This window comes from Acomys minous (genome assembly GCF_964271855.1).
Source record: "Acomys minous genome assembly, chromosome: 7".
In the NCBI taxonomy this organism is placed as follows: Eukaryota; Metazoa; Chordata; class Mammalia; order Rodentia; family Muridae; genus Acomys; species Acomys minous.
The window spans coordinates 19,714,823-19,730,839 of NC_140488.1; the positions used below are offsets into that span (position 1 = coordinate 19,714,823).

Here is a 16,017-nt window from a genome sequence, read left to right on the forward strand (position 1 = left end):
GCTTGGAGGTGTGGCTTCACGGGGGAAGGGTACATCGTCTAGCATATTAGAGACCTTGAGTTCAATTCCAATCACCATAGAATAAAGAAAGGAAGAAAACGAGCTACTTTTTAAAAGTTCTAAGTGCTTGAGCCCCACACCTAGAAGAAAGATTCAGGCTTTTTTGAAAGTGAGTCAGGCAACTAATGTGTAACCAGTCTAGAAAGTACCTGATGAGGGTAATTTAGAAATGTCTTGTAATGGTTAACTCCATTGCTGAGTACTCTGCTTGTTAAGACTTTGCTCTAAGCTGGGTGATGGTGGTGCACGCCTTTTATCCAAGCACTGGGGAGGCAGAGGCAGAGGCAGGTGGATCTCTATAAGTTCAAGGCCAACCTGGTCTACAGAGCCAGTTCCAGGACAGCCAGAATTGTTACACAGAGAAATCCTGTCTCAAAAAAACCAAAACTTTGCTCTATAAAGTCTTATTTGTAAAAGGATTGTATTATGTGCATATGAATATTTTACCTGCATGTGTGTGCACATAAGTACACCATTTGCATGAGTGCCTGTAGGAACCAGAATAGGGCATTAGCACCCCTGGAACTGGGAGTTGAAGATGTTGTCAGCTGCCAAAAACATGCAGAAAACTGAACCGGAGTCCTCTTCAAGAGCAGCGAGTGCTCCTAAAGAGTCACCTCTCCAGCCCAAATGCTTAACTTCTTATTTTGACGAAACCATTTTCCCTCAATTTCTTACAAACTCTTTAAAAAATACTTAGTGTAGTATCTTGCCTGATGTATTTAATTATATTTTGGGAGTTTTTGAGAAAGAGTTTCACTGTGTAGCCCTGGCTGAACTGGAACTAGTTTTATAGACCAGGCTGGCCTTGAACTCACAGAGATCCGCTGCATCTGCCTCACCAAATGATGGGATTAAAGGCGTGCACCACCACACCCGCATCTGACATATTTTAAAAAGCCACTCATCACTAACTTGTTAACGTCTCTTCCTGCTCTTACACTGCCACTGCCATTCACAACTGGGATTGACTTTATGTCCACAAATACCATACTTTGTTAAAGCATAAGTACTTAGCCCATGTTTTTGTTATTGACCAAGAGTAAGCAGTAATTTTTTACCTCATAGAAATGATCTGATCTTTTATCACTAATGACAAATGGTTATGGATCGCTGCCCTTTTGTATTGACTGCTAACATATAACGCCTTTTCCTTATCTCCCTGTCTTGTAGTCGCCGTGGCTCAAGAACTAGCCAGAGAAAGGCGACGTAAACATGGTATGACTTCTTCTGCAGTCGCGAATAAGAGATCATCTTATACATCTGGTATACTTTCAGTAATATTTTGATATATCAATCTTGTAGCTTTAAAAATTGATATTATACTAATGGGTAATTATTTTTTTGAGTTTTAGATGGTTCTGTCCTGAAAAATGATATCAAACAGCAGCTTGCCAAAGAACGCCGAGAAGAGCAAAAACGTCAACAAGAGGGTGCGCATGTTAGACGTTCCTCTCAGATACTAGGTTCCTTTTTAGATATTAGATTATATACTATATACTAAATTACAATTTTATATTGTATTAAATTAAGTCCATTTACTAGCCTACACCAAGAAGGCCCATGAAGAACCTGTCACCAAATTACTTAATTTTTGAAGGAATCATTTCTGTTAGCTTTAGTTACCTGAAAATTGAGATCTGGAAGGTTCTTCAACAATTGTCAGGGAAAAGCAGGGTGGGATTTCAGTGAAAATGGGACCTGGTATAAATTAAGACTTTCCACAATTTGGGATCGTGACTGCAACTCTAAGTACTTCTTTGATCTAAATGAACTGCCAAAATAGATGCTCAAGGTTATTCCAGTGGAAGAGTATGAGTGATTTTTTTTTTATCGTGGTGGCAGAGACAGACAGTGAAGTGTTAGGGAGAATATTTTATGACTGCACCGACAGGAGTCCTCTGGTTACACTCAGAGAAACTCTGAATAGCAAAACATGCTCTTGTATCATTGGATACACTTTTCAATCTTATCCGTGCAACACCTGCTTGTTGAGCATTATCTGGAGAAGTGAGGCCTTTGCAAGAAGTTTCAGAGTAGAATGAAGCAAAGTATAGATTCAACCCATGTGTTTCTTTAAATTTTTAAAGGGCATATTTTTCTGATAGAGTTTGCCTTTAGGTCTAACTAGCAAAAAGACCACATAAAAGAAAACCTTTCTTTCTTCCTTTGGAGTTTTCATATGGCTAGGCCAAGACTCATCTGGCTTAGACATACCAGTTCACAGTTCAGTGAACACCTAGTAAAAAGTGGTTTTTCACTGGCCATACATCTAGACTGTACATGTTGTTCACTGGACCAGTTTGTCTTAAGAATGATAATAAGATAAACGTTTTCTTCCTTCTATGTGTGTGGTGTGGAAACCTTTTCTTGGCTTTAACTCCATGAAAATGTACTTGGACTCTTTCAGCTAACAAAGAAAAACAACTCTTTGAGAAACAACAAAAGGCAAAAGTGCTGTACGAAAAACAACTGGAAGAGAAACACCGCAAACTCAGGGAACAGAAAGAAAAAGATGAGCGAAAACGAGCGTCTGCAGAAGAAAAAAGAAAACTAAAGCAGGCGGAACAAAAAGTAAACAACTTTAGAGGCTGTCCATGGGATGTTAGCGTCATGTACATCTCAAATGTTTAGTCCTTCTCTGTGTTCCCTGACCCTGTAGAGAGGAAGGCAACAACCTCACCTCACTATTTCCTTCCATTTTCATGTCCCTCAGTTCAAGTGCTGAAACATTAAAATCAGGGAGGAAAGAGGAAACTTGAGAGTCCAGAAACTCAGGCCTGTTTGCCTTCAAAATGCAACTCACAGTGTACCTTAGCCTGGGGTTAGCTCAGAACTCTTGTCTATCACCTGTATTAAGACCCCAAACCCAGCATCCTGCCTCTGTCAGGTCCCATCTGGCAGGCTGATTTCTTCCAACTTGTGACTGCCTTAGAGAGTATGAACCATTAAGACAGTTTGACAATCAATCAACAAATATAAATTAGGAGGCAATACAGAGTGAGGGAGGGTCCCTGGTGGACAGAATCAGTCCAAGACAGTCCCCTCTTAGTAAAAGAGGAGGCTGAGAAAGAAAACACAGAACAGAGGCAAATGTCAGTATAGACAGAAAGGGAACCAGAGATATGGCAGGAGAAAATAAGGCTAAAGCGTATCAAGCCCAAAGAGCTGGTGAGGAGGAGGCCCAGTCAGAGCCTAGTACATGGACATTATAAGTAGGCTAATATGTTTCTCTTTGGCTTCAGAGGAACAAGGCAGGCACTGTAAAGATGCTGTTGTATAACAGTTGCTGTTAGGAAATAGAAACCCCCTGGCCCTGAAGTTGATTTTTCTTACTGGAACATAGTTCATGGTATATTACAGTATAGGGATGAAAAACCCCTGAGCACACATGTACTGTTCTACCAGAGGGTGACCTGGGATTTGTGTGGCTGTTATCCTGACTGGTTCAGGTTGCAGCTGAGGTCAACATAAACACATTGCTTGCCTCAAAAAAAAAAAGAAAAAGAAACTTAGTACCAGGATCTAAGCTGTTATAGATATAAACATAATAGATAAATAACTTTGGCATACATTTGACTTCTAGGCATGTCACCTTTTCCTGTTTCTTTCCACAAAGAATAAAGTAATTACAAAACAGATCATATTAAATGACTAACGGAATCAAGCAGAAGTGAAAATAGAGGTAGGCAAGCATAGTGAGGTGCAGGTACGATTAGTATGTGTAAAGGTCTTTTACAGGGAAGACTTGGCCAATTCCTTGACATAATAGCCACAAAATAAAAACAAGTCGTTTTGGGACAGCACTGGTATTCATTGATGAATTTGAACCTTGTCTCCAATTATTTTAAACCTTCACTTACTGGAAAAAGACATGTGGTGATGGAGTTAGTTTTAGGAACCATAATTAAAAATTGTGGTACTATAGTAACCATATAAAATGGTCTGGCATTTCTTTTAAATAGGAAAAATTCAAGGCCGCTGTGTCTCGTACAATGGAACGATGCAAACGTGTTGATCAACAACAGAAAAGGTGGTCGTGGGAGGGTGGTGCGATCAACAGTGAAAAATACGGTAAGTAATATAGGTGTTACATTTACGTTCATTAATGTCCTTTTTTCGAGACAGGGTTTCTCTGTGTAGCCTTGGCTGTCCTGAACTCACTCTGTAGACCAGGTTGGCGTCGAACTCACAGAGATCCACCTGCCTCTGCCTCCTGAGTGCTGGGATCAAAGGTATGTGCCATCACTGCCTAATGATTTTGATCATTTTCTAAGTAAGTTGTAGGTGTAAACTACATAATATTTGAAATTAAATTCTTACAAGCAAGAGTTGAGAAGGTTTTTAAACTGTTTAATAAAATGAGTGGCTCACTCATGAAATCTTATGTAGTTTCTAGGAAAGTAATATTCCTTTGCATTTGATGTTTAGGAAGAACGGCAAGTAAACAAAGTTCCTCTCGAACTAGAAAAGACAGCCAATTATCTTCTAGTGTTGGCCTGGAGCACGCGGACAACAACAGGCCTAGTGAGTAGTTATTCCTAAGTATAGATCCTAAATACTGGTTTAAAGAAGTGTGTTTAGCTCAGATTTGATGCTGCTTAAAAAGTTGTTCAAGGCTCTGGTGCCCCATATTTGAACATGTCCCTTGGATGGAGATGCCTGGTGGCACTCAGAGGAAAGATAATAGGTCACCAAGGAGAGAGTTGATACCGTATGAGCATATTCAGGGGGAGGAGGTCCCCCTCAGACACAGACATAGGGGAGGGGAGTAGGGGGGAAGTGGGAGGAAGGGAGGAATGGGAGGATACATGGGATGGGCTAACAACTGAGATGTAATATGAATAAATTAATAGAAAAAAAAGTTGTTCAAGGGGCTGGAGAGATGGCTCAGAGGTTAAGAGCACTGTCTGCTCTTCCAGAGGTCCTGAGTTCAATCCCCAGCAACCACATGGTGGCTCACAACCATCTATAATGAGATCTGGTGCCCTCTTCTAGTGTGCAGGCAGAACACTGTATACATAATAAATAAATCTTTTTTTTTAATTGTTCAAGAAAACATACATATGAGTAACATACAAACCGAGCAGGTTACATTAGGCATATAAATGTATATATGCATGTACCAACAAGTAATGGAAAGATAGGCCATGGATCTGAGAGAGCAAGGAGGGGCAGAGGTATATGGGAGGATTTGGAGGGAGGAAAGGGAAGGAAGAAATGATGCAATTATCCTATAGTTTCAAAAATTAAAAAAAACCATTTTTGTTGTTGGTTGGCTGGTTGGTTGGTTGGTTGGCTGGTTGGTTGGTTGGTTGGTTGGCTGGTTGGTTGGTTGGTTGGTTGGTTGGTTGGTTGGTTGGTTGGTTGGTTTTTCAATACAGGTTTCTCTGTATAGCCCTGGATACCCTGGAACTTGTCCTGTAGACTAGGATGTCCTGGTCTACAGAATTCAGAGATCCACCTGCCTTTCCCTTCCAAGTGCTGGGATTAAAGCTCACCACTGTTGGTGAGCTAAAAGAAACATTTTTAAAAATTCATTCAAGAAACTGCCATCCAAATTACCTCTTCTTGAACTAAAACAATGGACTATGGGTAAGAGTAAAAGAATCTCATTTTTCCATGAGGTACAAAATTCCTGGCATATGATAGGGAGGCTAGAGTAAAGCTGAAGAAATAAATTAGACAGCATTCATATAAATAAATTTGTACTGAAGGACTATCTTTTTTGATTCACTTCAAACATGTCATGAATTCTCATCTGGAAATTGTAAATTCCTGGCCCCATTTTAAACACAGCTTTACTCTGTTACTTTTGTATTTTACTACCTATCTCTGTACAAAATATCATAATTATTACTAAAATAGTAAGTTTATAGTCTTTCAAGTTCTCTTTATTTTTATATTTATTGATTGATTGTGTATATACATGTACATATACATGTGCACATAAGCCTCAGTGTGTGTGGGGGGGAGGTCAAAGGACAATTTGTGGGAGTCAGTTCTCTCTACCATGTGGGTTCCAGGGACTGAACTCAAACCCTTTAGGTTTAGTGGCAAGTGCCTTTACCAACTGAGCCATCTGGAGGCTCCTCCCACTCCCCACCCCACCCTCACCCCACTGCCTCTTCTTCTGCTTGTTTGGTTTTTGGACAGGATATCACACTGTAGCCCTGACATAGTCCAGGCTGGCTGTAACCCCACAGTGATCCTTCTATCTCAGCCTCTGGGGAGCTGACATTGAGGCCTCAGCTACAAAGCCTAGCTTTAAAATGATTTCCTTCTGACCACTTTTCTCCCCTAGCACTTCTCTTTCATGTGCCTCTTGTATTGCTTCATGCTGTTCTAGGTACTTCTCTGTGGCTATGATAAAAGACTGACCAATAGCATCTTAGAGAAAGGGTTTGCTTGACGTACAGCTTGTAACCCATCATGGAAGGAGGCCAAGGCAGGAAGGAACTCAGGCAGGAGCTTGTTTCTGTCTTGTTCTGCTCTGGCTTGCTCATCAGATACATTTCTTATGGAAAGCAGACCCCACATCAGTCAGCAATCAAGAAAATGTCCCACAGACACGCATGCCCACATGGCAAACCATGTAACCAAGTATACATAGTCATCTGCACTACTACAGAAGACTGAGTTAATTGAGTCATTTATGGTAGGGATTTTTATAAACATAAAGATTTATAGGAGCAAAACATTGACAAAAAAAGTTCACTTTTGACAAGAGACATTTGTTCAATCCCAGGTAGTATTTGGCAGTGAATTTTTGTCAGCAGACATGGCCGTTGTGTCTGTCAGAGTTCTTATCTGTAGAATCCCTGAGAAAGTTGGTTCTCCACGTGAGAGTTCCTCTATAGAGACAGAGGGTGGGAAGTAGTTCTGATAGACCCTGCGTTCTTTCCTTCCTACTGTGTTAAGTGGTGGCCTTACCTCCTCCTTAGATATCGCTGGCAATTTAGTCCAGTCAAATGACAGTTTATTGTTAAAAATCATTCTTGCATTTATTTGTGCGTGCAACCTCAAAATGAATGTTTTTGCCTACACTAATCATGTCCACTTTTAATAGAGCTTTTAGTATGAGAAAATGTTCTTTGTTAACTCTGTTCTAAAATACTCAAATATGGCAGATTTTACATAATCTCTAGGCCTGGCTTGGCAGTTGAAAACAGTTGCTGCTTTTGTAGAGGACCTTCTGAGGGCACCAGGCATGCATATGTACACACACACACACACACACACACACACACACACACACACACACGTGCACACATGCAGGCAAACGCTCATGCACATAAAATTTTTAAATGTCTTTTTAAAATGTGGTAGAGATTTTGAGATCCAATGTCATCCAAACAGAAATGTTTTGCTACAAGCATCTACTTTATACTTCATAGGGACAGCTTATTTTCATTTGCAGTAAGCCAGTGATATTCCAGGAATTCTGTTGTTGCTTCTGTAATACTAAGTTTCTGATGTTCTGCTTTATGTCTATGCTACATTTCACCAAACCCTCTTTTGTTCTCAAATTCCTATAATTTCATCTTAAACAGCTACTTTTCTCTGTTTTTTTTCTTTTGGGGTTTTTGTTTTGTTTTGTTTTGCTTTGCTTTGTTTTGCTTTGCTTTGCTTTTTTGAGACAGTCTTTTTCTGTGTAGCCTTGGCTGTCCTAGACTTGCTTTGTAGACCAGGCTGGCCTCGAACTCAGAGAGATCTGCGTGTCGCTTGCCTCTTGAATGCTGAGATTACAGGTGTGCACCACCACGCCTGGCTCCCTTTTCTCTGTTCTTATACTATGTACACCGAATATTTTCATCTGGTCAAATTACTACCTTCATATGGAATTTTACTCTGTCTTCTTATTTCACTTATAGGTACGAGCAAATATGGTTTTCACTCTGTTACTGTACCAATGTTTACTAGTGACGAGCTCAAATCTTCTGCAATGTTTTATAAATCATCAGAAAAAATGCCAGTTGCATCAAAATTAGAAACAATACCCACAAAGGAAATAGAAACACCTCTCAAGGCAGATGTTGAGGGGCCAGCAAATGTGAATACAGAAATCCCACCCAATATGAACATGGAAGTGCCCTCCCAGGCTAACATGTTCAGATCATCTAAGACTAATGTGGAAGTAATATTCCAGAGCACAGGGGAGGTCTCTAACGTTCAGGCAGATGAGTCTCCCAAGGCGATTATTGAAGTACCCACTGATGTGAATTTAACAAGACACCCTAAATCAAGTGTTGATGAGCTCCCCATGATGAGTATGGGCAGTTCTTCTAGTGTTGGACCACTCCCCTTTGTGAGTGAGGATTCATCTACTGGCCTGTGTATGGGACCATGCTCCTTTTTAAGTACGGAAATATCCCCTGTTGTCAACATGGATGTCTCAGCTGACTTAGCAAGGGTGGAAGTCATCTCAGAGGAAAAACCAGAAAAACTTCTTCAGACCAGTGGGGAATTACACCTTGAAGCAACTATGAAAGGACAGCCTATGGCAAATATTGAAACATCACCAAAGGTGAGTGTGCAAGCACAGTCTAGGCAAGGTGAGTGTGCAAGCACAGTGTGCAAGCACAGTCTAGGCAAGGTGAGTGTGCAAGCACAGCCGAGGCAAGGTGAGTGTGCAAGCACAGCCTAGGCAAGGTGAGTGTGCAAGCACAGCAGAGGCAAGGTGAGTATGCAAGCACAGTCTAGGCAAGGTGAGTGTGCAAGCATAGCCTAGGCAAGGTGAGTGTGCAAGCACAGCAGAGGCAAGGTGAGTGTGCAAGCACAGTCTAGGCCAGGTGAGTGTGCAAGCATAGCCGAGGCAAGGTGAGTGTGCAAGCACAGTCTAGGCAAGGTGAGTGTGCAAGCACAGTCTAGGCAAGGTGAGTGTGCAAGCACAGCCTAGGCAAGGTGAGTGTGCAAGCACAGCCGAGGCAAGGTGAGTGTGCAAGCACAGTCTAGGCAAGGTGAGTGTGCAAGCACAGCCGAGGCAAGGTGAGTGTGCAAGCACAGTCTAGGCAAGGTGAGTGTGCAAGCATAGCCTAGGCCAGGTGAGTGTGCAAGCACAGTCTAGGCAAGGTGAGTGTGCAAGCACAGTCTAGGCAAGGTGAGTGTGCAAGCACAGCCTAGGCAAGGTGAGTGTGCAAGCACAGCCGAGGCAAGGTGAGTGTGCAAGCACAGTCTAGGCAAGGTGAGTGTGCAAGCATAGCCGAGGCAAGGTGAGTGTGCCAGCACAGTCTAGGCCAGGTGAGTGTGCAAGCACAGTCTAGGCCAGGTGAGTGTGCAAGCACAGTCTAGGCAAGGTGAGTGTGGTAGCACTCCTTGAGGTGATGGTGGAAATTTCACCGTAGGCAAGTGGGAAAATGCCTCCCAAGACATAAAAACATCTCCCACGGCTAAAGGGAGAGACTCTTTCAATATTTGTTAAGGAGGTAAAGTGAGGTGTTTCCTTACTTTGTGAAAAAAGGTTTTTGAGGAATATTCTGGACTGTTCAGTGAGGTTTAAAAAGGAATTAGATTCAAAGTGTATTCAAAGTTTAAAGTGTATTTCTGTGATGTACTGTGGAACTTCTTAGCTTAGGAAAAATGTATCTAATTTTCACGAATTAAAAGTGAAGGTTTCAGGAACTATGACACTATTTTATTCAGAATTTCTCTTATGAAAACTAGATATAGTGTAATAATTGCTAGTAATTTTTTATCTTATTGAATTGGTGTGTTCAGAACCCTGAAATGGGCAAAAGAAAAGTAAGCTTTACCATCAAGAGACAACCACCAACCCTCATACCATGCTACAAATGGCCATCATCTCCCACCCTTGGGTGCCGCCCACCTTCTCCAATGAAGGCACTGTAAGTAACCTATTTGCAGTTATTCCTTATAAGCTTTTTACTGGAACAAATGTCATGTTAGTATTTCCTACATGAAATGATATAGTATTCAAGGTAAGCAATTGCAAACGGGGAAAGTGAAGTAACTTTACCTTGTCCATTATAGAAATTTCCATAATATACCTTATAGTATTAATGTATTGCGTTGTATAAATTTATATACTGAAAAGTAATCAGCACACATTTGTTACTTTTTTACAGTAAGCAGAATAAAAGGATCCGACCTCCACCCCCTGAACCAATCATAAGAGTATCAGCAACAACTTCTCTGACCTACAGAATAATCCCAGTTCAGAATGTCCTATATGTGCCAAATTCATTAGGTCCTGTAGATGGGAAAAAAGAAACCATTCAAAAGCCTATGATCAAAACAGGTAGCCTAAGAAATGTATTTTGGTTGATGTACTTGAGTATTATGATTGTATTCCCTAATTCACAGGACTTTGGGGAATGGTCTTTCTTTTAGATGACGAGCTGCTTCTCTGCTTTCTTATCTACCCTTCTGTTTGGAAATTTTAGTTTTGGAACAACTGTTGAAAGCTTAAGTTGAATGGGGAAGGATTGTCTGTGACTATAGTGGGCCCATCCAGTTCATATATTACCTTGCTTGTTCTTAGTTTATCTAGCATCTAGCTACTTGTGGGTGAATACATTTTCATCAGATGTAGGCCAGTTTCCCTGTACAGACATGACATGTGGCATGCCCTGACTTGTGCCATATCCATGTTCTTAAAAGTCCACACTGTTACTTTGCCCATTCATGTGCCTTTTTACACATGCCAAAGCTACTTGGTCTCAAACATACTAGGGAATTCTGTTTTTATAAGAAATTCCAGGGAATTATCTGTATCAAATGATCTTTTATTATGAATTAGTTGTTCTTGTTGTCTTGAAATCTTGATTTCTGCATAGTTTATCTAAAACAACAAAATTAGTTATATAAACTAAACATTCTAATATACCTCCATCTTGAGCTGGGCATGGTGGTCCACACTTTTAATTCCAGCATGGAAGGGGCAAAGGCAAATGGATCTCTGTGAGTTTGTGGCCAGCTTGGTCTACAAAGTAAGTTCCAGGATAGCCTATAAAACATAATTAATATTTATGTGTTAAAATATACCTTATCAGCTAGCCACTGTATGATAACCACATGTATATAGTTGTCAAAATTTAGATAAATGTCAATAAAAATGATGCACGGATTCCACACATATGCTAGACATGGTTTGATTGGTTGAGTATTTAAGATTTTTTTGCTTCCTCATTTGGATCAGGCATAAACTTGGCTTCAGCATACTTTAATCTTCCCTCATAAAGTCCTTGATTTACCGGCCTCTAAGTAGTTAAACCAAAGCAGAAGCACATCCTTGCATTTTGAATATTTGAATATGTACTGTTTGAAAGAGACAACATGCTAATTCTATTGTTAGGGAGGAGCTGGGGCTTTTGAACAATTTCCCGAATTAGCATGTGACTAATTTTTACCAGTGCTCCTGTATTTCTTTTACTATTTTGAGGGGGGTCCCATTTACTTCTTTGTGGTGTTAAGAGGAAGTAAGATTCCCTAATCAACTCTTTCGCATGTTTCTTTAAACTAGAGTCTGCTAATAAAAATATACCAAGGAACAAATTGGCCGCGAAAGCTTCGAAAGCTTTGCTAGAGATACACCGTGCTTACAAAGAAAAAAGCAAATTGGAGAAAGAGCACCAGGAGACAAAACGAAGGTTAGCACAGAATAATCCCTTCTATCCCTAACTCTTGGTGGGAGTCCAAACTTGTTGTTCAAGACAGGGTTTCTCTGTGTAGCCTTGGCTGTCCTGGACTCACTTTGTAGACCAGGCTGGCCTCGAACTCACAGCAATCCACCTGCCTCTGCCCGGCTCCATCATTGCCTTCTAATCAAGTGTGTGTGATAAGAAAGAAAAACTGGAAGGTGGTGGCACACACTTTTAATCCCAGCAGAGGCAAGTGGATCTCTGTGAGTTTGAGGCCAGCCTGGTCTACAAAGTGAGTCCAGGACAGCCAAGGCTACACAGAGAAACCCTGTCTCAAAAAAACCAACCAACAAATAAACAAACAAAAAATAACTCCTTCTTTATATGCAAAGGCTTGTTTTGTATTCCCTCATTTTAAAAAGGTGAGATTACATAACTCTTGGAAAGTAAGAACCCAGAAATTATAGTAAATTTGCCATTAATGGAAATTATATTACTATATGCAAGCAATTTCACCACAAATGCTTACATCCTCCTGCAAGTTATATACACTAGCAGCTAAGGAAAACACTGTCATTTAAACGCCCTCAGTGTTACTAGGAAATCAGAAGTTATGGCAGAGAAACTGGATGAAAGTCCAACAGAAGAATTCTCACCCCACAAAGATGAACCGGAAGAACAATATCTGACAAAGAGACATTTTGAGTCAGCAGAAGACCAGAAGGAACAGTTACAGGTTGGTGGCCTTGACACTTTGGTTGCATTTGAGAACCAGTTTAGAATGTGCATTTGCAATGCAAAGCATCAGGCTGGGCCACTGAGCAGACAAGGCATTCGCTAGCTGCACTTTTTACATTACAATCCCCAAAAAGCACAAGGCCATAGCCCAGTTGACATCCCCAGCTTCAGCGTACCATTCATCAGAACTGGTTACCACTAAGCTCCTTAAGCAGTTGGGTTATACTTGCATTCCTTGGCAGGGAACCTTTTACAAATTTTCCCATAGCTTTTAAGGAATGTAAGAAATTTAAGTCCTTGTGGTCACAACCCAAAAGCACATACTTTGCAAGCAGTGGTTCTCATCCTGTGGGTCATGACCTCTTTTGAAGGGTCAAAGGACCCTTTCATAGGGGTCATACATTAGATGTCTTGCATATCAGATATTTATATTCCAATTGATAACAGTAGCAAAATGACAGTTGTGAAGTAGCGATGACAAGAATGTTGTGGTTGGGGGGGGAGGCCATCACAGCATGAGGAACTGTAGGAAAGTTGAGGACCACCGGATTAAAGGTGGGCAAATGTTCAGAAGGGTGACCTTGATGACTGAAACATTTCAGACATTAACCTCAATCTTTGAAAAGAGATACTAAGTGGCCACCCAGCTCGCAACACTTCAATTTAAATTTTTTTTAACTAAAGTGTTCTTGTCATTTACCTATTTTGAAATTAATGACGTTTTTGCACAAATTTCCTAGAAAGGGGACAGTGTCATGATGAAGTCTCAGGAGAGTGCTAAGAAGAGAAAGAAGGAGCAGGAAAAACTTAGGCTGAAAGTTTTGCAAGAAAAAATTGAAAGGAAAAAGGTAACTCCCTGTTTCATGTAACACAAAGTTAATTAATGTTAGCTGCAAGTTATCAGCATACTTTTCTGAAAATCCTGCATCAGGTATGTGTTAGTCCCCACTGTCTGCCCACTGTGGTTGCTTGACTTCTATACAAAAGACTGGCTTCGTATATAGGTGGTACTTGTACCTCACGGTTGGCATTCTAGCCATGTCTCAATATGTCGAACCTGTAGGATCAATGTGCCTTTTGCAGGATGTCTCCAGACTGACAGAGGTAAATGGAACTTAGAGCTTCTTCTAAGCTGGGCTGGAGTAGTAGTACATATGGTGGGGGAAAGTGGAGGCCTCTTTGAAAGGCCAAGGTTTGGATTGTTTATAAAGGTAGGGCCTCGTTTCATGTCACTCCATATGGCTCCTCTAGTAGTCTCTGCCTGGACTAGGGTATGACAAGATCTCTGTCACTCAGAGGCAGCCCAGCAAACCAAAAGTTTCCTCACCATATTCCCCTCTCTGGAGTACATGCTGCTTCTGCTTTCTGTTGGTTTAGGACCAAGATCTCATACAATTGTAGCATCATTGAAGTGCACTGTTCTCATTAAGGCTATCTGTAGCTGTGCTCTGAGAGTCCTAAAGGTTTGCAATGGTATGTGTTTAGTCGAACATGAATTTCCACAAGTGTCAAAAGAGGAGAACAGATTTGCCATTTGGGTTTGTGTTGTGACAGTAAGAGCAATTGCTGTCACTCACAGCATTTTATTGGTGAAACCAAGGACAGAAGAGGAACCCAGGTGCCACCCCAAAACTTTTGTTAAGATGGTGGTTTTGGGACAATCACAGGCATTGCCTGTTATAAAGTGGGGTGATCGCCTGCTTCAGGGCCACTGTTTTGTCTTGTTTTAATCTCTTTCACATTTACATTTTTGTTTCCCTTTAAATAGAGGGTTGAGGAAATAATGAAGCCGACAAGGAAGGCACATGCGACTTATCTCAAAGGTAGTCTCCAGTCCTCCCTGAGTGTACATGAGTTCCTCTTGCTTCCTGCTCTTGGCTTCTCTTTATTTTTACCAGCCTGCTGGTAATGAAGACAGTGTTACATTTGTGTTTTCCTGGCCCTTAAAAGCCCAGAGTTTGGTGGTGGTGGTGGCTGTTGTTGTTGTTGTTGTTGTTGTTGTTGTTGTTGTTTCTATCTCTAGTTTGCTGTCATGTTCTCTTGTGTGAACTGCTTGCTTAGGTCTTCTTGCCTAAAACTTTGGAGCAGTTTGTCTTTTCTTATTTTTTCAAATACTCCCTTGAATGTTACAGAACCGGCCTTTGTGGTGGTGTTGTATGTTGTAGCCCTGTCTTCTCCCAATCTGTGCCTTGTCTTATTTTCATTTTCTGCTCCTGAAGTTAATGTTGATTTTTATCAACATCTGCTGATAACTTAAATGCATATTATATATTTACTGAACCCTTGGACATCCACTTTGGTGGCATGCCTTCTCCCATCATGTGTCCATCTGCCTATCTGCTACTGGCTTTCCTTACTGATTTGCAGGAGTTTTTACCTACTCTAAGTAGGAGTCCTTTGGAGGTATGCATCCGTATCTTTTAATATCTTTCGGTGTCAACCAGAGTTCTTCATTTCAGCAACTGAATGTAGCCCTTCCCCCTTTCTGGTGACTGGTTTTTGCATCTGTTTTCTAGTTGCTTCTCCTGCCATGTCTTCAGAATGTGTTCCATTCACTCAAGGCTTCTTTTTCCTCTACATTCTGGGCCATTTACATTAGGTCACAAACTGCTCTTTTTACCTGGTTGTAGTTATCCCCACCATCCAGGAGCCTGGCGGGGTCTGATAGAAATGTCATTTCTGAGAAGCACTTTCAGTCACCACCTCAAATCTCAGTCAACTCATTGGCCCAAGACCTTTTGTGTCAGTAGCTACTCCTGAGGTCCTCTTGTTCTTTGTTGATTGCCCCCACCCTGGCTTCACTAGTATTCTGAGCAGAGGACAAATGTGAGTTGAGGGCTGTAGGCCCTTTGCTCTTGTTCAAGAAAACAGTTCATGCTTGAGTGTAGCCCTAGCTGAAAGACAAAATTAAGGCCACCTCCCCATCAGGAGGCAGTTAAAGAGCTTGTTTTGTGGGGTTTTTTTTAACCTTTTATTTGAAATGTGAAACATTAGCCATCAGTCTAGGGTTTTTCTTACTTCTTTTAAATTCTAAACCAGGATGATTAAATACATATAATCATGACTTTCTCTGCTAACCATAGGCTTTAGAAATATCCAATAATTGTACATCCAAAAAGAATGAAATCAATGACGAAGGTGAAGCCAATGATGACAGTGAATCCAAAAGCGATGAGGACTCTCTGGAGATTTTTCCATCAGGTTCGCTTGTTCCTCATGGTTACACACATGTGCAAAGAGTGATATTACCAAAAGAGGCCTGGGTTTAAGATATCTAGTGAAAATGCAATCACAACACGTGACTAGAGAGAGCCCCGGGGTCTGCTCTTGAATGAGAGGAGAGCTGAAGGCAGTGAGGAGCATGTGAAGTAAAACCACACTCAAAGGCAGAATCAGCTAGGTGGGCCATCGGGAGCAAGGGGTAGGAAGCAAGGAATAGTCCTGACCTTTGGCCCATCAGCCCTTAGTAGCAAAAAAAAAAAAAAAAAAAAAAAAAAAAAGAGGACATTCCATAAAGATGTGTTCCTCATTACCACTAGTGACTTAAGAGCCAGGCAAATTAGCCCCTGAGCTGGCCTGGCATGTTGAGGCTGCTCAGGCTAAGTTGGGCTTGGTTCCC

At 41.1% G+C, this 16,017-nt stretch overlaps 1 protein-coding gene across 4 annotated transcripts in view; it reads left to right on the forward strand.

The window, feature by feature from the left end:
• MAP7D3 (MAP7 domain containing 3) overlaps nucleotides 1-16,017 on the forward strand; it is a 51,389-nt gene that overhangs the window by 32,382 nt on the left and 2,990 nt on the right. For 2 of the 4 annotated variants that reach the window (XM_084788876.1, XM_084788874.1), the window contains 12 exons: nucleotides 1,234-1,326; nucleotides 1,410-1,493; nucleotides 2,471-2,634; nucleotides 4,026-4,134; nucleotides 4,492-4,587; nucleotides 7,935-8,587; nucleotides 9,778-9,905; nucleotides 10,146-10,318; nucleotides 11,543-11,669; nucleotides 12,252-12,396; nucleotides 13,139-13,246; nucleotides 15,482-15,599. In XM_084788876.1, coding sequence (XP_084645002.1) covers nucleotides 1,234-1,326; nucleotides 1,410-1,493; nucleotides 2,471-2,634; nucleotides 4,026-4,134; nucleotides 4,492-4,587; nucleotides 7,935-8,587; nucleotides 9,778-9,905; nucleotides 10,146-10,318; nucleotides 11,543-11,669; nucleotides 12,252-12,396; nucleotides 13,139-13,246; nucleotides 15,482-15,599 — 1,998 coding nt within the window. The remainder of the gene's footprint in view (nucleotides 1-1,233; nucleotides 1,327-1,409; nucleotides 1,494-2,470; nucleotides 2,635-4,025; nucleotides 4,135-4,491; nucleotides 4,588-7,934; nucleotides 8,588-9,777; nucleotides 9,906-10,145; nucleotides 10,319-11,542; nucleotides 11,670-12,251; nucleotides 12,397-13,138; nucleotides 13,247-15,481; nucleotides 15,600-16,017) is intronic. The other 2 variants (XM_084788877.1, XM_084788875.1) reach the window with 1 other exon arrangement.